Genomic DNA, 24,778 nt, shown 5'->3' on the forward strand with positions numbered 1-24,778 from the left:
TTTTTAGGAAGCCGTGTCACCTCCCGGTTGAATTGGAACATAAAGCATATTGGGCTGTCAAGCAATGCAATATGGAGATGGATGAAGCCGGTTCACAAAGAAGATTGCAACTATAAGAGCTAGAACAAATTCGTCTAGATGCATATGAGAGTGCACGAATTTACAAAGAAAAGACAAAGAAATTTCATGATAATATGATTTCTAGAAAGAGCTTTTGTATTGGACAAAAAGTTCTTCTCTATAATTCTAGACTCAAATTATTTCCAGGTAAGTTGTGTTCTAGATGGAATGGTCCTTTTACTGTCACTAATGTTTTTTCTCATGGTGCAGTAGAAATTCAAAGCCAAGACACTGGAAAGATGTTCAAAGTTAATGGTTAATGCTTAAAACCTTTCTATGAGGGATTTCAACTTGACAATATTGCAGAAATTAACTTGGAATGTTCAAGTTATACATAGCGTGCAACCATGTCTAGCCGGAGACATTAAATAAAGGCGCTTTTTGGGAGGCAACCCAAATTTACTCTTTAGTTTGTTTTATTTTCTTGTCATTTTACAGTTTTATAGTTGATTTTTGTGTTTCCTTACTAAATTTTTTTTACGAGTTTTGGGGTAGAAAAGAACTATGTTTAGCACGCGGGCACGCTACATTTTGAGTTAACATAAAGATAACAGAGTGTGCCCACGCTCTAACAGAGAAGATCTTCTGTTCCAAATTCTTAAGAATTTTGAATTAAAAAAAAAATAAAAAAATTAATTAAAAAAATTAAATTAAAACAAAAAAAAATTTAATCATCATTTTTTTTTCTTTCATAAAACCTTTTTTTTACTCTAATATTTTCTGCAGCCACGCATTTTTGCCACGCCCAACCACCGCCAGCCTCACAGCGCGCCTCGTATATGCTCCATATTTTTCTTGATTATGTGATTGTCATGTGTAGATTGATTTTTCTAGAACTTGCTTTGTTATACGTATTAAGGTCACATTAATGGACTGAATGCATTAAGATGATAAGGGCAATTAGGGATAGCCAATTTGAACTCTAAAAAAAAAACCACCCTGATTTTACCCCTAGTGAACCAATTTTGAGCCTTAAATCTTTTCTTTGTTTATTAATCCCCATCTAATCTATTATAGCCTTTTCTTTTATTTTACCTCTTTTATAACCTAAGTTGAAGGATTTTGTGAATTTATATGCATAAAACTTTTGGATGTTTATTAGGATTTTAAGTTGCAATTATATGGTGCTATTTCTCAAGTTGTGGAAGAAACTAAATAAAGTCTTCTTCAAAGATATCAAAAATAAAAAAAATAAAAGAAACGAGAAAGGAAAGAAAGTAGGAATTCAAAAAAAAAATTAAAAGCGAAAAGAAAAAAAAAGATGAATAAAAAGGAGTTCATGAGAAATATGTTATGTGTCAGAATGTAACTTGAATTGAATATTATTGTTCCTAAAGGTTAAGTTTCATGTATGTATGTTTTTGTAAAAATTCTTCAACTTATTTATAGCCAAATTTCCTTATTACCTACCCATTACCTAAGCCTCATTACAACCTTATTAAGCCCTTTGATTTTTGCATTTGATTCATTGTTTAGTGGTGGAGATTTGATATATAAGCAAGCTTATGGTGAAATTCTTTCTATGCATTGACTTGAGAGTTTATAATTACCCTAAAACACCTTGAGTGCATTGAGAGAAATCCTTGGGAGAGTGTTAAAGTTTTATTGCACTTTGATTTTGAATTTATTAAGAAAATTGATACTCATTTTTGTTAACTTTTCAAGACTCATTTGTAGATTGCATTTATCTCTTGCTATATTTTAATTCGAAAAAGTGAGACGTGATAATTTATATCATGGATGAATATATCATGAGAGGAGTTGAAGAGAAAACCGAACATGCTTGATGATTTTAATGAATATTTGAGGACAAGCATTGTTCAAGTGTAGGGTATTTTGATAGTGTGCATTTTATGCATACTAATTATCATATTTTCTTAGTTATTATTGAGTATTTATGCTTAATTGTGGATCTTAATTGTGATTATTGATTTTCCTGATAGACGGAATGTTTTGATGCAACATGAAGCTGAAAGGATGATATTTGATGAGTTTTTAGAGTTTGATGATTTGGAGAATTTTGGATAGAAGGGAGAAAAGATGGCAGAAGATCTCTTCAGTTAGAGCGTGCCCACGACGTATTCCAGAAATCTGAATTTATGGAAAGAGGCTTAAAGTGACATTATTTGCCATGTGGCTTTTTTTAATTTGTTTTTGGGAATGTTTATTTACTAAAAACCCCTCACTGCGTAAGGTTATTTTAGGAATGAATGATTCCTCCTTTAGACACATCATCTAATATTTCTTAGGGGGCAAGTTTTCCTATAAAAAGAAAGAGATGAGAAAATAAGGACAATTTTAGGTTTTAGAGAGTGAAAAGAGGGCTACAGACAGTATTTTTCTTCCTCTCATCCATTGTTTTAGCTTTCTTCTTTGCTTTATTTTCTCTTTAACAATTATGTGTGGCTGAACTCTTTTCTTTCCAACTCAAAGTTAATTAAGGTTTAAATTCATATGGGTTGTGAGATTTAATTGTTCTTCATTATTTTCTCAAATTTATTAGTATTCATGTATCTTCTATGTCTATTAGGAATTCTATTTTTGTTGATTGTGTAAAAAGGCCTATTACCCAATTATCAAGACAGTCTATGCCAAATTAGAATATTAAATCCATAATTTTTTAATTATTCTAATGATTAGTGGTAGAATAACATACCCATGTTATGCGAATGCATGATTTAGTCTAAATGTATTCATCTTATGTATTTGTTGGCTAGGATTGAGTTTCTTTATATTGCATTGCTATTGGTAAATTAAATCTTGAAAGCTTTTCTAGGGTTGTTTATTTAATAAGAGAATTAATCAAATGGTTTCCATTGATTAACGAAAAATTAAGGAGAAATTAGGTTGTTAGAGCTTCTCAACAACTATAACCAATTTATTAATGGATTTAGAAATTATATTTGCATCAATGATCAATTCAATGAATTAAAACTGAGATAATACCTTGGGTTGGAGTTTTTTCATCTTGATTTATCTTCTCAAATTTTATTATTGCTTCTAATTGATTTTTAGTTTAATTTATTTTGATTCCAAATTTAAAATCCCCCCTAATTTTGTTTGAATTTTGTTAAAGAAATAAATCTTACCAATATCTGTGGATTCGACCCTACTTGTCACTATTTACAAGTTGTTTTTATTTGAAGAGTAGGAATATATTTTTGTTGGATTCGACACCCATCACTCGTCGGACTGCTTCTCTAGGCCAGGTTGTCATATGTCCACCAACTTCCGCCTGGTTGTTCCTCGAACCACACATTTACTAGAGAGGTCTTACTTTCATACTATTTAATTTATAATATTTATATCTAAGTCATAATTAATTAAATCTAATAAAATTAAATAATTTATAATTGATAATTAATAGCAACAATATTTTCTAAAATTATAAAATAATTTTTAAGGTACAAATAAAATTATATCGACCCGAAAATTTGAAATCCTGCACGTCTGAAAAATATTGGGGTATGAAAGCCGGTACTACCAATTGTGTCAAAATTCGAATCTAGAGGTGCCTATGTGAAGCTTTCGGTACGAGGAGTCCGAAAACACTGAAATCACAGCCCAAATCTCGCCGGAGAACATCGGATCGCGGCTGGAAGGGGGCTACTTCAGTGAGGCTTCACCAAGATTGTCGGCGATGATGGAGGCTGGAGGAAGGGTTGTTCCTGGCTTTTGGAGGGCGAGGAACTCGAATCCAGCGTCAGATCTGCAGGTAAACAATGATAGGAGGTTGGTTATATGGTGGCAGCGAGGAGGAATAATTTCAACCTCAAGTCGACATCGACAGAGGAGAAGAAGAAGAAGAAAAGAAGAAGAAGAAGAAGGAGGGAAAGAAGGACGACAACGCAAGGGAGTAGGAAGGAGGAAGTTTCGGTGGCTAGTGGTGGTGATAGGTGGCTGGAAATGGAAGGTGTAGGGGAGAGGGAGGTGGCGTCGGAAAAGAAGGGAGGAAGGGGATGGGGCGAAAATGAAATTTTCCAAAAAGATGAAAAAAGTCCAAAGCCCCCTTCCTTAAATGCATTGCTCCAGTAAAACCCTTTTTATTTCTATTATTATACATATGTGTATATATACACACATACACTTAATCATTATTGTCACCATTAATTACTAGCTTAAACTCTTAATAATAAAGATCACTCTATAAAATAAACAATTCTTTAATATTTAATGTAGATTAAATCCAAGTAAAATATAGACAAGTATTTTCAAATAAAGCTAATATAAATATAAATAAAATTAACTTACTCTTTTAAAATCACAAATCTAAATTTAAAATCTATCGAAATTAATATTTTTAAATTATTAGATAAAATTAAATTAAATTAAATGGTGCTCAATTTAACACTAAAAATATTTATTTATCAAAATACCCTCAAAATAGATGAAAATTTAAATTTAAAAATTACGGGTATTACATTCTCCCCCTTAAGAAAATTCGTTTTCGAATTTTAGAAAGGACAAGGCTTACCTCAAGACTGAAATAAATGAGAGTAGGAATTTCTCATCTCTTGCTCGACCTCTTAAATACATTCCTTGGTAGAATGATTCCGCCACAACACCTTAACCATCGGTATAACCTTAGAGCAAAGTTGGCAAACTTGCGTGTCCACGATCATGACTGGTTGCTCCTCATAAGTCAAGTTTTTACTCACTTCCATATATTGAAGTTGCAACACGAGCGACTAAAATATACTCTTTCAATATAAATATATGAAATAATAGATGCACATGCGAGAAATTCGGCGGCAAATCCAACTTATAGGCTAGGTCTCCAATTCTGCTAATAATCTTGGAGGGTCCCCCATAACATAAGGCTAACTTGCCTTTCTTATCAAGCCGCATCACACCTGGAATATGAGATATCTTCAAGAATACATACTCCTTAATACTAAACTCCACGTGCTTCCACTTCAGATCCGCATAACTCTTTTGACTGCTAAAAGATGTTTTCAATCTCTCGCGGTTAATAGAAATCTTCTCCGAGGTAATTTGAAACAACTCCGGTCCTCCTAACTTCTGTTCACCAATTTCTTCCTAGCACACAGAAGATCTGCACTTCCTGCAATACGATGCTTCATAAGGAGCCATCTTGATGCTTGCACGATAGTTATTGTTATACGCGAATTCAATTAATGGTAGGTACCAATCCCACTGACCATCGAAATTTATCACGCACATCCGAAGTTTATCCTATAAGGTCTGAATTGTCCTCTCCGACTGTCCGTCAATCTGGAGGTGAAAGGCTATACTGAAGTCCAATCTAATACCAAGCTCTTCTTGTAGCTTTCTCCAAAACCTCGAAGTGAACTGCGGCCCTCTACCAAACACTAGAGAAATAGGAACGCCATGAAGACTGACAATTCTCTCTATATACACTCGTGCATACTTAACCATAAAATAAGTAGACTTCACAGGAAGGAAGTGCGCTGACTTAGCCAATCGTCCACAATACCTAAATAGAATCATAACCAGCCGAAGTCTTGGGTAAACCTAAAATAAAATCCATAGTAATCTTTTCTCATTTCCACTCTGGTATGGAAAGCGGTTGCAATAACCCTGACGACTTCTGATGCTCCAATTTAACCTGCTGACATGTCAGACACTTGGAGACAAATTCTGCCACATCCCTTTTCATTCCATTCCACCAATAATTACCTTCAAATCGTGATACATATTGGTAGAGCTTGGATGCATGATGTAAGCTGTACAGTGAGCCTCTTCTAAAATCTCCTTCCTGAGATTATCCACATCAGTAACACACAACCTAGTGCCCATCTTGAGAGTACCGTCATCATCTATAATAAAATCATTAGCTCGAACTTGCTGCACTTATTTCAAGATTTTCTGTAATTGTAGGTCTTGATCTTGAGCTAGCCTGATTCTGTCAACAAGCATAGACCTAACCTTAAAAGTGCTAACAATGCTTCCGATTCCAATATCTCCATCTGCAACTCTTGGTCGCACAATTCATGCAACTCTTTAGTCAGGGTCTCTTCTCCGCACTGATATGAGCAAGACTACCTACTGATTTCCTGCTCAAGGCATCTGCCGCAACATTCGCTTTACCTGAATGGTAGAGAATATTACAATCATAATATTTCAGAAGTTTCAACTATCTTCTCTGCCTCATATTTCAGAAGTTACACTCTACACGTGAGTCTCTGGAATAAATGCATCTATTTCTTACCTTTAAAGATGAAAGTGTAATTTTATTATAAAAAAGAAAGCAAAAATAAAAATAAAGAATAAAAAAAGACGCAAGTCACCGTAGAAAAAGTCAAACACAGTAAAAATAAAACATGAATACAATATAAATGAAAGAGAAAAGAAATTATCGTAAAAAATATATATATTTTCAGAAAAAAAATTATAATGTAATTTTCTCTGTTTAAAATGATAAACTTAAACTATTTTATTTTATAATTTGGTGTTACTAAACTCTTAAGTTAACAAATATTTGAGTGTGTTTTATTTTATTAAGTTAAGAAGATTTCCAATTTTTAGAAAAGAAACCATTTTTTTATTAATTCAATTTTGAATATAAAAACCCTAATCCTAAAATCTAAATCTTTCTTTTACCTGAATTTTCTTTCCATTTCTTTTCCCATTACAAAAAATTGCAAAAATTTAATTTTTTATTATTAAACTTAACAGCATCAAATGAAGAATTTTTTTATTAAATTCATTTAACTAGTACTCAATGACACTATATAATAAAGTCAGAAAATTTTATTCAACTATTTTAAATACGAGGGATCTAGATACAAAGAAATAACAAGTTCAGAAATTCAATTTTGCTAAAATATTATAGTATGGACCAATAATCAAATCACATATTTATTTTAATAATTCATAATACATATTCAACAAATAAATAAATTTATTTTCTAAAAAATATTTACTCTTTTGAAATACAACTTATTAAGAAAAATGTTAAGAAAAATGCTAGTAATACTTACTGACAAATTATGGACCACAATTCTTTCTAAAAAGAGTACCGTTGCAAATGTAATTTTACCATACTTTTATTGAAAAAATAAAATAAATTGGTTGAGCACAAATGTTAAAGTTATTTTTTATAATTTAAATAAGAAAATACTTTATGAATTTTGTCCCATTTTGCAGTTTTTATATCAGATATTATACGTGTCACATAGTATATACTACCCATTACACATTCACAATGATTTTTACTTTTCTAAAATGTCATTCACAATAGTTTATACTTTTTAAAATGTAACTCATGTGTCATATTATCCTTTATTTTTTTATTATATTATTCATAATTAAAAAATATTTTATATTATATCATTACTTTATTATCTCATTTTAAAAAAAAATTATAAATATTTTTGAAATTTGAAATAATTTATATATACATCTTTTATTTTTTAATAATATATACTTCCATTCTTTATATTAACTACTATCTATTTGAATATTTTTATTATATAAAATTACTAAAGATAATATTAAAGTTTGTCTAATTACAAATTTTCTTTACTTTTATAAAATATAACATTTTATCTTTTTAAATAAAAAAATAAAATACTGTATTTTTTACCATAATTTAAATAGAAATATTTTTATTTTATTTTAGAATAAATTTAATTTAATATAGACTTATATAAAAATAAAAATATTTTTTTAAAATTTTATATATATAATACTTCGGCACTTTAATTAACTAAATTAATAAATTATTAATAAAAAGATTATTTAGATATAAAAAAAATAATGGCCGAAACTCATAGCCGTTTGTAACTACCTTTTCTATTATACTATACCTTATTATGAATTAGACTCTAAAAGATATAATTGTATAGGCCCACAATCAAATCACGTTCGCTCTAAAGAGTATAATGCTGACACCAAGCATTTTCCATTTTCAGCTCCATTAACTCATGTCATAGTCATGCCACGCGTATCCCACTATAGGAGAGAGTGTAGTGAATGGTATTACAGTCCACTGTTGCTGCCTTAATGCAAATTCATGCATTTCTTGTTGTTTTTAGTGTAATACATTTGCTATTAAAAAACAGAAACCATATTAGTCCTTACAGACAAAACCTATCGGAGCCCAGAGACCATTGAATGAACATGTCTGTCTATTAGTAAATAGTATATGAAACAAACTAAATTAACCCGAGAGAAAGGGGCACTTGTGGGAAAAGTCACATTTCAAATAAGGGATTGACACTGTGCATCACTATTCCATATCATCAAATCATAATACATTATTGATTATTTAGTTAATTAAGTTAATAACTATTATTGTTTTTATTTATTTATTATAATTATCTATATTTTCTAGATTAAATTATATTATTATTACTATTATTATATTATCTATTATAATTAATAACAATATTTATTTTATTTGCCTTCTTACTTTTGCTTTGTTTTTTTTATAATAAAATTTTTTTGACATACAAACAAAAATAATTGAATTGCATTTGGCCTATGATTTATTAATAATTAGTAAGTTAGAATTGTATTTGGATTAAGATTTAAATAAGATTCTATTAATGTACGATCATCTTTATAAATATTTTTAATTCATTAAAATGAAAGAAATAAATATGTCAAGATAATACTATAGAGCTATTATGAAAATTAATAATATAAGAATTTATTATAAAATAAATTCATCATATTTTTATCATAGCAATAATAATAATAATAGAATTACATTAACTCGATTGTTACTTAATTTATCTACTGATTCTAATTGAATAAAATTCTAGAATTATATAGATTTACTGTCTTTATATAAACACATTTAAATTTAAGATTGTGTGGATGATTGTAGAATCATAATGCAATAAATAAGTACAATGTTATATTTTATATTTGTATTTTATATATTAAAATTATTATTACAAATCAAAGGAAACAAAAAAGAAAAGAAAAAGTAATAGTGGCATGTATGTAAAGAATATTAATATAAGTATTAAATTATTATTATTTTAGCATATGGAATCTTTTTTTACTTAATAATTTCAAAGTAATTGACATGATTCAAGTATAAAGTATAAAAAATTTAAATAAAGTCTAATTATAAATTAAATTCTGAACTTTACACTTTTTAACAATTTTATTTAATTATTTTAAATTTTTAAAATAAATATTTATTAATTTTAATTTATTTTTACAAATACTTTCCCATAACAATTTTTAAAGTTTTACAGTAAAAAAATGATATAGGAAGTTGATTGTACTTATTAAAAGAATAATAATTATGAATCAGTAAAAATAATTTATCATAAACTTAATAATATGACCATTAAAAATTTTATATATGTGTATCTTTTACATATTTTACATCTAAATACAATAAATTTTTTTATATTAGTAAGTAAAATTAACTTACCACATCATCTTTTATTATAATGTTTCAAAAATTACAATTCCAACTTACTTTGTCCATGGATCTCAGTTGGAAATGATTAAACTACTGCATTTTCTTTAATTATATATATATTATAAATTTTTTTTGTTATTTTCGTATTATTTTCATTAGATAGCTTGAAATTTGTATAAGTATGGCAACAATGTCTATACTTAAATCGTTTGGTACTACTTTACTGCAATTAACATTGTTGGAGTGAACTTTTTCACCTAATGAATATAGACATAAAACGTTTACGAATTTCAATAAAAAAAATAAAAAATTTCTATAGAATGCGAAAAGAAAAACATTACAACTGGATCCATTATGTATATGATTTATAGGCTTTAGTATAATTAGGACATAATTTGAAAAATACTAAATTGGTATTGCAGTGAGTCTATTATTATTATCCTCGAATAATATATTATGGACAACTATTAAATAAGTTTTTGCAGTATATTGGCTATTATACTATTTAAAAATAGTCTTTTTTTCCTTTGAATATAGTTATGAGAATGTAATTAAGTTTTAGTTTGTAGAGATGTATTTTAACTTCCATTTTTTCATTTATAATCCAGAAGTTGAAAACTCTTTTCGAGTCTATTCAAATAAATCTCTTAGTTTGAGTATCTATTTTTAATTATAAATGTTTTTGTCATAAATTAATAAGAATTTAATTATCAAAATGAGATAGAAGTAGAATTTAATTATAATGAAGAAATAATTTAATATTTTATTTAGTAGAATAACTCAACTAGTCATTAAAATTTATTAATACTAAGAATCTGTTAACTAATTAATTGCATACATATTTATAGTAGCATGAAAAATTTGAAATAAATCATCAATTTTGCATATTAACTTTCTATGCAAGGAATTAAGATTTTTAAATTTTTAATGAAAAAGTAAAATAAAAAATATAAAAAAATAAATTAGAATAAATCTATTTTTAAAATAAATTAATGCTTATATAATATTATTATTTGAAATTAATATTATTAACAATTGATAATATTTCATTATAACTTTATATTATAATTGATAATATATAAATTTTATAATAATAATAATTAATCTTATAAAAATATATCAATAAAAAATGACAAAAATAGAGAAAAATGAGATTGAAAGAAAAAAATGATAAGTCAAGGTTTAATTTACATCCTTGTTTAAATCTTTAATAATAGAAAGGTTTGAATAGAAAAAGGCTTTAAAGGTCAACTTACCTATCAGTTTAGAGTCAATGACCAATTTATTCAAATTTTAACTTTTTAGTTCATTTTATCCACTAATTTAATAAAAACAGCCAAATCAATCAAAATTCTAATAAAATTGAGAAATTAGATTTTAGGCATCATGCAAAATAAGTAAATAAAGAACTTAATAAGTAAAATTTATCTTAGTCCTTTAACTTTACACTATATATTAAACTTAGTAAAATAATTTGTATAATAAAATTTTTATTTTAATATAATTTAATAATAATATCTAACCAAAAATAATTAAATTATGATTTTTAATAAAAATTTATATTAAATAATAAAATCAAACTCATACAATTTAAATTTTTATTAAAACTAAAAAATTTAATTTTTTAAAATAATTAATCTTAATCTCTAATATTTTTATCATAACTTAGTCAAGTGGATAAAAAATTAGTAATTAATTACTATTATTTAATTCAATTTTTTTAAATAATTTCATTTTAATTGAATTTGATACTTAATATGAAGTTTTAGAGATAAAATTAAATTTTATTTATTGATTAGGTTTTTTAATTAAATTTTTATTTATTTTATATGATGCATAGAATCCAATCTCTTAATTTTTTAAAAATTTAAACTAAATTAATCGCTTTTACCAAGTTGATGAGCTAAAAATTTAAAATCTGAATAAATTGACATTACTCCAAGTTGAAGAGTCAAATTTACATTTAAACTCAAAAAAACTTAAATAGAGAAAATCTTATTCCATTACCTTATTAGATATACTATCAATTTTATTAAATTAATATACTTTTATCATATATTTTTAGATTTTTAATACTTTAATAATATATATTAAAGTTATTTATTGTTATAATTAAATTAATTCATTTTTAGGAAAAATTACTGTAATATAAGAATTTTATTATAATATAAATTACAGTGCAACAGAGACGAGAAACGCAAAGGAATTTGGTAGGGCAAAGGATCCTTCTGGCACCCACCAGTGCTACACTCTCTGGACTTTGGTTTTTCCGCCTACTGTTTCACTTCAATCGCTCATAACCACCCATCACCCTGTTCTTGCACTTGTGAGATTTCTCGTCTTGATATCATCATTTGTGATCTTTCCTTCTTTATACTTGCTTGTTCTTCATGAGTGATCTAATACTGTATGCCCTTTTTCTTTTAATTTTATATATTTGAAGTATTTGACTGATTAAAGGTTTTGTTTATGATTTGCATAACATATTAGTCTTATTTTGGTAGTGAGTTCAATTAGTTCTTTCATAGGCATTTAACTGTTTCTTTGTTTTCTATCTCTTTCCTTGTTCAATTCATTTTCTTTGTTGTTTCGTCCTTATATTTGGTTGTCCTGAATTTTGGGCTCTTGATTCTTCATTTCTTTTTACCAGATTTATTTAGAAATAAAACAAGGTATAAATCTGCTGAGGTTTTCCTTAACTTCTTCTTCTCTGCTTGTTTTTTTTTTTAATCAAACTGTTTTGAGACACCATAACTCTTAGTTGGGGTAGCAAAATGTTTTAATTTTCACAAAATTATGTCATATTCACTGTAATATACACACCTGCGCGCACACACACCATAGTTTTAAAAAAAAAGGAGGGGAAATTGAGTTGAGCTTGGTTAAAGCTAGAAATCTGAAATTTTGTGCAATGCTGATCATTGTCATGGCAGCTGCAGCATATATGTATTGACTTATAGTTATACTATAGTTTTGCCATTTAGGGATTTAAAAATGATCTTGCTACATTATTTGTTATTGGTGTATCTACTAAAGATGTAGAGAACATGTTCCGTGGTTCCTGCGAATATTGCTAACACAAACACAGCCATCTGTAAATTACAGTTCTTATGAATTGTTTATCCTGATATGACTATGAGGAGAATTGTATTCACTTTTTAAGCTCAAGGGCTCTTTATTTGTTTAATGTTTATGAAAGCGATTTGTCTATTTTGAATTCATGGACCACAATATGGAGTCAGTCAGGAAGTTCAGCAGTTGGCTTTTCTTATCAAGTCTAGAACAACCATGATTAAGAACTCATGGAGAAAAGCCGAATTTCATGCTTTTTGTTAGTACCTTGATAATTTTCCTGCTGCTATATCTATGAAAATGTAAAAGCTGTATGCTTGAACACTAAGAGTTATTGACCATTTTAATGTTATATTGTTTTAGAATTGCTTACTTTTCATCTTAGAGAAAAGTGTCTAGAGCCTCCACGTTCTAGGCTTTTTAGTATGTTTTAGTAAAGTTTCTTTAAGATAATGACGAAGCAACAGTAAGCTTATGCATGTATCTTTTTATGGGTCTAGTTCAGGCGGAAAATGTCAACCGTGCGACTTCCCACATCATGCTTGGTTAGAAGTGTACCACTTTCTAGCAAAGCTGCAAGCATGGACAAATCTTGTGCCTTGATCAAGAGCTCATGTTCTTTTGGATCCGTAAAGAATGTATCTAAAGCATTTGGCTTGAAGTCTTCCTCTTTCCGGGTATCTGCAATGTCAAAAGTATACAAAGTGAAACTAATTGGACCGAATGGTGAAGAGAGCGAGTTCGATGCTCCTGATGATACTTACGTCCTTGATGCTGCGGAAAATGCAGGAGTAGAGCTTCCTTACTCTTGCAGAGCTGGGGCCTGTTCTACCTGCGCTGGGCAGCTGGCTTCTGGATCTGTGGACCAATCAGATGGGTCATTTCTTAGCGATGAGCAAATGGAGAAGGGGTATGTCCTTACCTGCATCTCGTATCCAACTTCAGACTGTGTGATTCATACCCACAAGGAAGGTGATCTTTATTGAATGATGCAAGGAGCGTTCTTGTTAATTGATGAGCCAATGATGAATCTGCATACAAGAAAGAGGCTTCTCTAAAATGCTTTATCACAGGCTTCCTTGTCATCTATCGATCGGATAGTTCACTGTTCGGACTAGTTTCCTTTGTCGAACACTATTTGTCCCTAGTCTAAAGCAATCTTGAAATCCTCATTCCTCTTAATTCCATATCTTTGAGTTATCGAATGGGAATAAATATTGGTTTTGATGTCAACATGTGAATGATGCCATTTTAGATTACATTGCAATGCTTTGATATAATGTTACCATTGAGGAACTTCGTTCTTCTGTAGCTGAGGTTGATCACATACCCATATATATTATGCTCATGTGATGTGTCTAAACTAGGGCTGAGCATGGATCTCGGTGATTCTCGCCCGAACCGAATAACCTTACCGAAAAGTACCAGAACTGAAAAAATCGAAAGTTTTTATAACTGAATTAAACCGATCCGAATTTTTTTACTATTACGGTATGGTACTAGTTCTTTAGTAAAAACCGTATTATAACCGTACCAAAACTGATCCGTCTTGTACTGATCCGGATCAAACCGTAGAATCGAATTTTTTACATATATTTATAAATAATTATTTATATTATATAAATAATACATATATTAAAAAATAATACATATACTCTTTAAAAAATTATTTTATATTTATCATTTATATAATTCAAGCAATTGTTATCGAAATATAAAAAATAATACATATTAAAAATAACTATAATATTATAATATACTTTATACTCTATAAAAAATATAAGTTATATATATTAATATGTCACATAGTTTATTGATACTAGTAATCTAGTATACATACTATAATACTAGATTTAAAATTTATTTACTATCTAGAAATTTTTGACAAATTAATTAAAAATTACTTAATTTAATAAAAAGTTATATAAATTAGTAAAAATTATAAAAGATATTATTATATAAATATAATATTATTTACACTATATTTATTAATAAATTAATTTTTAATTATATAATATTTCTATTTTAAGAATAATAATATCAATTATACTAAAAGCATTAATTTATATAAATATTAAAATTAAGAAATAAATATTTTAAAAATAATTTTTATATTATTATACTAATAAAACTTAAAAATTAAATATTTAGAAATAATTAATTTATTAAATTTTAAAATATTATAAATTAATATTAAAATATAAAAAATATTAAATTATATTTATAAATTTAATTTTTTTTTTTGAAAAGGATCAAATAAAACTTGAGAAAAAATTGTCAAAACATCTTTTAACAATATAGAAGTTCTTTACTTCCTACAACAGCGGATGTCCTCATTTGTTGTCAAGATTAGCTTAGAAGTTCAAATAAACCTATCCAACTAGAAGAATCAATAGAGGATATTGAAAGCATAGAGTCAGGTAACATTTCTTTACTTCTTATATATGTTTGTTTATTGTTGATGTTGTTAAGTCTTATTGACGTAATTTTTTACTTTTATTGTAGAAATTATTCAAGATCCTGAGATTGGTGAGTCCCTTATGCCAAGATTAAATATGGAATGCTAATTTTGAAGGGAGGTAATAACACTCCTTTGCTAATTTTGGACATGTATTTTAGTGCTACATTAAGTTTGTAAATTTATTTATTTTAATGATTGCCATCTGTAAAATATTTTTATGCTAGCAGTAATATATATTTTAATGGTTTGTGTTTGAATATTGAATGAATTATTGTATTTGCAAGTGATTGAATTGCGAAACAGGTTATTCAAGAATGTGATTGCAATTTTAATTCAGATTTTCATGCTACTTTTTTTTAGGTTGGTAATCATATTTTCTCTAAATGTATTTGATTAAAGATGAGATTAAAATTGTGATTTTAAATTTTTTAGAACCGAAAATAGCACCAAACTGAACTGTATTGAACCGTAAAATTGGTACAATACGGTATTGGATCCTTTTATGTTTGGTACGGTACCGGTACCTTCAATTTTAAAATAACCGAGGTTTGGTATGGTAACGGTGATTTATAAATAACAGAATTAGACCGATTCGTGCTCAGCCCTAGTCTAAACAGCATAAAAGAATAACAATTACACCCAATTGGGTAAAAACATGAGGCGCAAGCGCGCATTCATGCGTTTAGCCATCCTTTCTAAATATATAGTTTTAAATTATGCTTTTTTTTCTTTCTTTGATTCATCGATTCATAATCATTAAAATTAGATTTAATTTTATATTTAGATAAGCCATTTAATTGCTTATATTAAACATTATTTGATATAAATATGTTAATATATAGAATTAATTAATTTTATTTTTATAATTTCTAGATATAGTAGAATTGTTTAACTAGATAAATAGATAAATAAATTGTTATTAGTAATCAAATTACTTAAACACCCTTTGTCCTACATTTTATTCATATGAAAGGAAGATTTTTTTTTTTTTTAGGGTGTATTGATATAAGCATACATAATTGAGAAATAAAATAAAAAATTAAGATTATTCTAGAGATCAAAATTTTATAATTATGGATTGGTAATCCCACTATATATGGATTATTAAAGACATGGGAGGATCTGGTTTTAGATTAGCCTTATTTCATAAGTTAGTTAAGCCATTGTGATTGTTAAGTCCAACATTTATCATATGTACTAAATATGATATTGTTTTACTAATATTATGGCTTAATTAAGTAATTCCATATACCAAATAGAACGTAAGAGCTTTTTCTTTTTCTCTTTAATTCATCCATCTTTTAAAATCTTTTAGGATAAACGGATCTTTGGCACCTTGCACTTTTATTGTTTTTGACAATTTTCCTTTCTACTTTTATTTGTCTATATCGAGTCCTTGTACTTTTAATTTTAGTGACATTTGATTTTTCTTTTAGAAGCAAGTTAGTGCATGTATTCCATGCTCTATTAATAAGAGTATAAATGATTTTTTTGAGTTTTTCTTATTATATTTTTTGAAAATTTGCCTTTTATACTTTTATTTTTTTGACAATAAGTCTTTATAGTATTATTTTTAACACCGATAACTTCTTGAAATTTATTATTTAAAATTTGACTAACAAAAAATAGTAAATTTATTATTTAAAATTTGACTAACAAAAAATAGTAAAAATATTATAAAAATTATTATTTTAATTAATAATATTTATAGAACTAGTTATACTGCAAAACTATTAATAAAACACTCAAATACAGAGGATGCATTTTAGTTAGTGTTTAGCATTTGTGTATTTTATTAATAGATTTTTTGTTTGGCTAATTTTTTTGAATATTATTAATCAAAATAATAAGTTAAACTAAATTATAATATTTTTACTATTTTTTATTAATCAAATTTTAAATAATAAATTTTAAGGAGTTATTATTGCTAAAAATAAAAATATAAAGACTTATTGTCAAAATCAATAAAAGTATATGAGGCAAATGTTTATAAAAAATTTAATAAAAAAAACTCAAAAATTTATTTACACTCTCATTAATCGAGCATGAAATACACACACTAACTTATTGTTAAAAAAATAACTTAATGTCAATAAAAATAAAAATACAAGGACTCAATATAGACAAATAAAAACATAAAGAGAAATTGTCAAAAACAATAAAAACACGGGATACCAAAGGTACGTTTATCTAATTTTTAAGAGTCATATTCTCCTTTTTAAAATAAAGCATATTTTATTATTTTTTATTAATAAAATATTAAATAAAAAGCAAATAAACAAATTCCTGAATCATTCGGTAGAAATGTAAAGACAAACCAAAACAAAATGGTTCCACCTACTCAAACTAAGACACTAACATTCTGGTTTTTGCAATAGTTGTGTTCTTCTATGCAAGAAGACTTGGAAAGAGCAAAGAATTTTAGATCCGCAAAGAATGCTTACACAGTTTCTTCACTGAAGACAACAGATTGGAGAGAAATTTGTATAATTTCAAATCCCTATTCTTATCCAAGAAAAAGAACGAGGAGAAAATCAAAAGCTTCATACTCAAATAAGAAGCGGTGAATATTTCAAGTGTTGCTGATAATTAAAACAAAGAGTTAATTATTTATATATTAGAAATAATTGCATTTTTAGCTTGTCAAACTGATAAAAAATGACAATGAATGATTGAACTCTCAAAATTAAAAAATTAATAATTAAGTGCGACTATTTGTACGATGAAAGAGCAAGAAATGGACACTTTAGAAAGTGAAATGGATTTATTAGGCAATTTAACAGAGCAATCATTAAAATCAAGTGAATAAATTGCTATTCAATAATGAGGACAGAGCTTTTCCCATATTGGATGAGAATGTTAAGGTTTCAAAGAATGGGTTTTCGTCAAGGCTCCAAAGTCTTGAAGCTCCCTGCTTTATGCAGAAATCATATATTTATTTCTTAGTGCAAATAATGACACAAGTATTTAATCCTGCAAAATTTAAAATGGGAAATCCATTTCACTGAACAGTATTAATAGGGTTACTAGGGTAGGGATGGATCCAGTAGAATCAAGAAAGGATTTCAGCCACTGAATAACAAAAAAAGGCAAGGGAACATAATTTAAGCCTCGTCGATAAGATTGATGTAAAGAAAGAAAGAACAAAAATGAACTAGCTTCCTTATAATAATGCTATAGTAGGGAAATTGCATGTGTCTCCTAGGTGTTGGTGGCTCTAGTGTATATTTGCTGGCTAGCATGAGCAGATACCATCCTAATAGAACCTCCGGCCATCAGATCCTTGATTGCTCTGCGTGCTAGTGAGCCATTTATCTGAAACAGTAAAAAGAATCCCAACGTTAACAAACATGCAACTTTGTATAGGAAAAAGGAAGATAAACAATAAGTTCAAAACAGCTTAACCAAAATTTCTTCTCTACATATGAGGATTGAAGAGTATAGTGCTCATAATTATTGGAAGAAAGTGATAGTTTCAAGCCTATGTCAACCATATCTTTTGAAATTTAAGAAAAATAGTCAAAACACAGCCTCCTCTCACACAAACAACCAATCATGCAATGCCACATGGGCATGCCTATTGGAGCCTGTTCAAAGAATGGTCAATGACAATTTATATTTTTCAGTAATTTTCAGCAATCCTCTTATAATTAATATACTCGGTGGATCAAAGAATTATTAAACATTAAAAACTATTAATTTATTAAGTTCAATTATCTAAAGGAAAAAAAAAATCAGTTCCTAAAAACTTTATTAATTAATAGATATTATTAATTTATTATAAATATGAGAATGGCGGCAATTTATAAACATCTAACTTTTCGGTAGCAAAATGGAGAACAATAATATAGAAATTTAGGAAGCAAGTTCAATAGCTTAACCAAAAATCTCTAGATATGAAATATGAAGATTCAGTTTAACTGCAACATGTGCATGCCCTTTAAGGCCTCTTCAAAGAATGATCACCTCTAATTGACTAATTTCAATTTATAATATAAAAGATTAGTAAATCTGTATACAATATCATTGCAGAGGTATCTCAAGAGCTACAACAAAGAGACACTTAACAAGTAATTAAACTATAACTGGCTTGGAGTTGCTCTTTTATTTTAAATAAGTAAAAGCAAATTGAATTTAAAAGCTTCTTCTATTGAAGAATGTGCAAAATTTGGTACAAGCCATGATCGAAGGCTAGCTCCAAAAACAAACAAAAATAAATAAAAAATAGAAGCGAAGGAAATCAACACAGGTTAAACAATATCTTTTGTGCAGACAATAAAAGAAGTTGATAAATAATGTGGTAACATCTTAAGAAATAAATGATCTTAAATTTTGTGAAAACTGAAAAGCAAAGAAGCATGATGACTCAGAAGTAGCTGATTATGCTATCATATTGTATAATCAATGGGAATCCGTCTGATTCTTTTCATCATTCGCCATCATGCTTAAGAAGTCGAGAAAAACTAAGAAAATTGCAACGACCAAAGCCTTTTATACATAAAACAATACCAGCTGACGGGGACAAGGAAAAAAAGAGAAGACAGTTAAAGCTTAGGCAATATATATACAAATTTGATGATTCCATAGATTTCATTGTGCCCTCGTAAGACTTTGTAGTCCACTCTCGTTGTCATGAAATAAAAGGTCTTTCATTGCCAAAAAAAGCAAGAGTCAAGAAGAAAATTTACAGGTTTAAACATTGAAATCGAAAAATTTATAACATAGCTTGAGGTAAAACTTTCAAGAAGAAGATATATAAAAATGTCTTTGACTCCTTGGCCAGAAAAGAGTTGGAAATATTCTTTTAAGATAAATGAACTTAAGAAAACAGCTTTCATGTCAAAACTAGCATTTAAAGAGGCATTGCAACCCTGGTCCAGAAGTGTAAAATCTCTTTAATAATGTACAGAATAACATTCCAGTGTTCATGGAACAGACACAATAACAATGATCACCCAGGTCACAAACTTTTGGCTGTTGGATGAATCAAATTTCTCCAAGGTATCAGAACCTTGCTCTGTTTGAAATAAGCTCTAAAAAAGATAAAAGAAAAGAAAAGAAATTGCTAATTGAAAGGAATTAAATGAATATATTAGCTCTAATAGAATTGTAGAAATAACTAGCTTGAGATCAGTATAGTAAATGGGAAAATACCCTCAATCTGTCCGATAATATAGATGGAGTCACTAGCTTAAACTTGGGAACCTCAGAGAGAAGCTTGTCATATGTTGCCTGGTCAAACAAAATCATATTGTTCACCTTCTCCTTTTGCTTTCCCTTGCTCCATTTCTGCACAATAATCCCTCAAAATAATGAAAAATCATAGGATAACCTAAACCATGGAAGAAAATAGAGCATTCATCATAACTACAAACATACAACATGCTTCAGTGCCTCTACTAGAAAAACATAACAATTAATTTGACTCGAGAAAGAATTTGATAAGCTTTTAGGAGCCAATTCGAAGTGTTGTTTGATAGATGAATATGGTCCTATCTGAGATCATCACATAAATCAAATATTACTATATCTGCAGTGCTGATCAAACCCAGAGTAGAATAGATATCATAATGATAAAACACAATTGATTTCAACAACCCACTAAAATATGATCACAGAGAACTACTTTAGCAACTGTTAGACAGTTAACATTGGTACCAATCATCTGAAAAGTACACCATGACTCAAAATGAGTTCATTTTCACTTCCCTTATCCACCAAAATTTATCACATCAACTTCAAATACAGATACACTATTCCTATCTTTGCTACAGAAAACAATAATTACTAAAATATTAACACCCAGAAAAGGGACAAAGTTATTGTCATTTTACCTTCTTCTTCTGCTTGCCACCGCCGGACTTTGCAGGCTTTGAAGATGGTGGGGGCGCCTTATCCTTCTTTGGTGCCTACAACAATAACACAGAGGACCCAAAATCTTTAGCAATAATGTGATTGCATTATAAGTCAAAGATTAATGCTTTCTTACGAACCAAACATGTAAAAAGAAAATATTAGCACGAGATAACAAAGAGTAATCAGCAAAAAGATTAAAAGCAAATATTACCATGTCTAGGGTTTTCCTTGGTTATGAAGTCGAGAAATCAAGTCTAGAGGAAAATCATAAGGTGAGACGCAGGATATTATATAGGTGTGTGTTGAATCTGTTGATTTGTTAGGTTTAGGGTTTTAAGATAACGGATGTTTGGTTTTGGAATACAATTTTGTTTTAACTAGTATTCCTCGTTAGCTCATTACCTGTGTTATCATAAAAATTATAAATAAATTAATATACTATTACATTTATTAAAAATATTTAACTAATTTATAAATTTTTTATATTGTATAATATTAGATTTATTTGTTATTATATATTTTTTAAAGTGAATAGTTAATAGATTTTAAATAAATTTATATAAAATTATAGAATATTTAAATTTTTAGTTATTTTAATTTAATTTTTATGGATGGTTATTTTGAACGCTCACCCAGATATTTTTAACGACCACAATGTTGTGAGGCTTTTTAATGGGAGTCGCCATTCCAGGACACTTGTACTAATTGAACGATGTCTTCTCGATTCTATGAGGAAGCTTCTCTACATTCAGAGATGGATCCACAAGTCAATTTCATTATTTTGTATCTCTATTTTTAATTTTAATATTTAATGGAAATAATGTTTTTCGATTCCATGAGAAACTTCCCACATTTAGAGATAGATCTAAGTCAACTTTCTTATTTCTGTATCTATATTTTTAATTTTATTACTTAATAGGCTATTTTCTATAAATGCAACATGGTAATTCTACACATCAAACACTGTAGCATATGAGATCCACTTAAATCTTAGCCTATTTTAATTAAATTCAATTTCTAATTATATTTTTTAGTTTCTCAATTTCATGAAAAAACTTCATCATTTCTAGAGATGGATTTAAAAACCATTTTTTTTTTAATTTTTGTATACCTTTTCTTTATGTATCCTTATTTTTAATTTCAATACTTAATAGACTATTTCCTATAAATGCAGCATACAAAGTCCATTCAAGTCTAGTCCATTTTAGTTAAACTTAATTCCCACTTTAAATTGTTAGTGTTATGCTCAAGAGGCATATTTAGTCTAACCAAATTACAAGTTATATTTTTTTATTACCAAACCTTGTCTAGCACATTTTAGCTCAGCTTAATTTTCAATTATATTATTAGTGTATGTTCATGATTCAATTATTCTCAAAAAGCAAATTTAGTCTAGCCCAATTATAAGTTATGCCTTTTTATTACCAAACCTTTTAACCTAATTAAACTACATTTTACATACCAAAGCTTGATTTAGTTTTTCTAATCTAAATGTGTTAATTTATTGATTAAACATAGTAGAAAGCTCACCTAAGTCTAAATGAGTTAATTTATTAACTAGACATGATAAATTCCACCCATCACTTAATTTGGTCAAGATTTTGATAATTTTTAATATTTTGACTTAACTAAAAAAGTTGGACTAATTTTTAAAGATTTTTGGTGTTATTAAAAAGGGTTTGATTAAATTTCAAAATTTGACCGAGTTAATCAAGATTAAGTCAATATTTGACTTTGATTTTTCAAACCTCCGTGAGATTAGGAAAATACAATAAATTTTTGTCATTGAATTTTTAGTAATTCTCTCAATATTTAAATCGAAAAGATGGATTATGTGTTCTTATTTTTAATTTTCTTACTGAATGAGCTATTCCCTATAAACGCAGTGTAATAATTCTATACATCAAACACGATCCATTTAAATCTACCCGTTTTAATTAAGCCCAATTCCTAATTGTATTGTTAGTCAACATTTACTACTTTATCTAAAAGGCCTATTTAAACTAGCTAAATTACAAGTTATGTTTTTTTATTATCAAACCTTTTAACCTAATTGAACTATATTTTACGTGCCAAAGCCTGATTCGGTTTTTCTAATCTAAATGGTTAATTCATTGATTAAACATGACAAAGCCCATCTCAGTCTAAATGGGTTAGTTTATTAATTAGACATGACAGAGCCTACCTAGGTCTAATTAAGTTTGAAAAATTTCAGAAATAATCTAAAAATGACAAAAAATATCATTTACACGGTAGGAATACAATTCTTTCAAATATACTATATAAAACTTCTAAAATATCATTTATACGATACTTCATACATGAAGCAAGTCTTTTTTAAAAACTTCCATCAAAAGCTCCAACAAAGATATTCTAAAAACATGAATAAACAGAACCATTCAAAATTATATTAGTTTTCTATCAATCTTCAAACTGAAATCGAGCATTCCCTGCAATAAAATAAAAAAACAAAGAGGTTTGTTCTCTTGCTTACAAAAAATTTCTGATTATTGTGAAGAATGTGAATCTTATTTCATTAGAATTTCAATAGATCTATCATTATAGAGTAAAAATTGATGAATCAACAACAATGCAGGTGTTGCTACACAGTTTCAACGATTTTTAGTTAATTTTAAAGGACAGATATGAAAAGTAAAGGTAAGACACAAATTAAAGTTTTTGGTATATGTTTCTTCTAAAAAATGTAGAAACATTTTACTTTTTAAGTAGAAGGTATATGCTAACGTAAAACAGGTATATGTTAAAAAAATATAAAAAATATGTTGATTTTAATAAGAATACATTATATTTAAGATATATGTCATTAAGATTCAAAAATAAATTCATAAAATTTGAAAAACGATCTTTTAATACAATTAAATAGTAAAATGTATATGTTTTTAAAAGTATAGTATATGACAAATGTATATTTAGTATATTATAGAGAAGTTAGAAACATTCACATTTCAAATAAGTATTCAACCAAATAATGATATTTAAATTATATTAATAGATGTTAAATTAATAATAATATAATATATTTAACTTATTTATCAAAAAGAATAAGAGAAACATTAAATGAAAAATATGCAAACAAACAGTAAAAGATATATGTTTTCAAGAAAACAATATATGCTAGATATATGTTTTATATCCCTATGATAAAATTTTAAATGTGTTGAATTTATTTTTATTTTGAATTCTAATTATTTTATCATAAAAGCAATGAACAAAATATCTATATTTATTTAACACACGAAAAAATAGGATGAAAGTATGAATTACATCAATTTTGAAGTAAATGAGATTTTTATTCCAAGCAATTGCGGTTTTGATGATCCATTGAATACATTGTCAAAACACCTGAAAATCAACAGAGACGAAACAAAAATGGAGATTTAATATCAGGTGAAAAATGGTTATCCACCATTAAAAATAGAAGATGATAGAAGTCTTTTATTTTACTTGAAGTTGAAAAAGAAAGAATTAGATTTACAAGATATCCTTTATGCATAAATGAGGATATAAAGCTACATAATACATTTTTTGAATTATGCTGAAGGACAAATCTAGAAGTGGCAAGACTTGAACCTGCTCCAACATCTTCAAATATGATATCTGAACAAAATTCGATAAATATATACAAAACAGATACTATTCAAGGTTTCGTACAATATGCAAATATGATAAGTAAAGGAATAATAGAAGAAAAGAAAAAGACTGAAGAAGATGAAGTTGATAATGAGAGTATGGAATCAAGCATCATCAGCAATACAAAATTTGAAGGACATATCTATAAAGACAAAGAAATCTTCAAAACAGTCTTGAGTTTCTAAGTAATCTGCAACCATTTTTACAGTTTAAGGTAAGAAATCATATAATATGGAATACGTTAAATG

General features: G+C 27.6%; 2 protein-coding genes and 1 non-coding gene across 6 annotated transcripts; 1 reads left to right on the forward strand and 2 right to left on the reverse strand.

Annotated features, from left to right (window-relative positions):
• Positions 1-11,658: 11,658 nt before the first annotated feature.
• LOC8286527 (ferredoxin, root R-B1) lies at positions 11,659-13,795 on the forward strand. Of its 4 annotated transcripts, none has more exons than XM_015717229.2 (2): positions 11,659-11,816; positions 13,063-13,795. In XM_015717229.2, the coding sequence occupies exon 2, from the start codon at positions 13,075-13,077 to the stop codon at positions 13,546-13,548; it is 474 nt and encodes a 157-aa protein (XP_015572715.1). In that variant the 5' UTR covers positions 11,659-11,816; positions 13,063-13,074; the 3' UTR covers positions 13,549-13,795. The 4 variants fall into 4 exon arrangements, with proteins under 4 accessions (XP_015572715.1, XP_015572716.1, XP_002515750.2 ...); XM_015717230.2 differs by having other exon boundaries at positions 11,660-11,816; positions 13,068-13,795; XM_002515704.4 differs by having other exon boundaries at positions 11,673-11,897; positions 13,068-13,795.
• A 4,129-nt stretch (positions 13,796-17,924) lies between these two features.
• On the reverse strand, positions 17,925-21,276 carry LOC8277735 (40S ribosomal protein S25-3). Its single transcript, XM_002515705.4, has 4 exons — positions 21,091-21,276; positions 20,858-20,932; positions 20,178-20,312; positions 17,925-18,338 (listed from the first exon to the last, which is right to left on the reverse strand). Exons 1-4 carry the CDS (start codon positions 21,091-21,093, stop codon positions 18,225-18,227), a joined length of 327 nt encoding a protein of 108 aa, XP_002515751.1. The 5' UTR covers positions 21,094-21,276; the 3' UTR covers positions 17,925-18,224.
• LOC112534293 lies at positions 19,385-19,463 on the reverse strand. The gene has a single exon (XR_003078589.1). It is a non-coding gene; the product is annotated as a small nucleolar RNA R12 (small nucleolar RNA).
• Positions 21,277-24,778: the final 3,502 nt, after the last annotated feature.

This window comes from Ricinus communis, chromosome 6 (genome assembly GCF_019578655.1).
Source record: "Ricinus communis isolate WT05 ecotype wild-type chromosome 6, ASM1957865v1, whole genome shotgun sequence".
Taxonomy (NCBI): domain Eukaryota; kingdom Viridiplantae; phylum Streptophyta; class Magnoliopsida; order Malpighiales; family Euphorbiaceae; genus Ricinus; species Ricinus communis.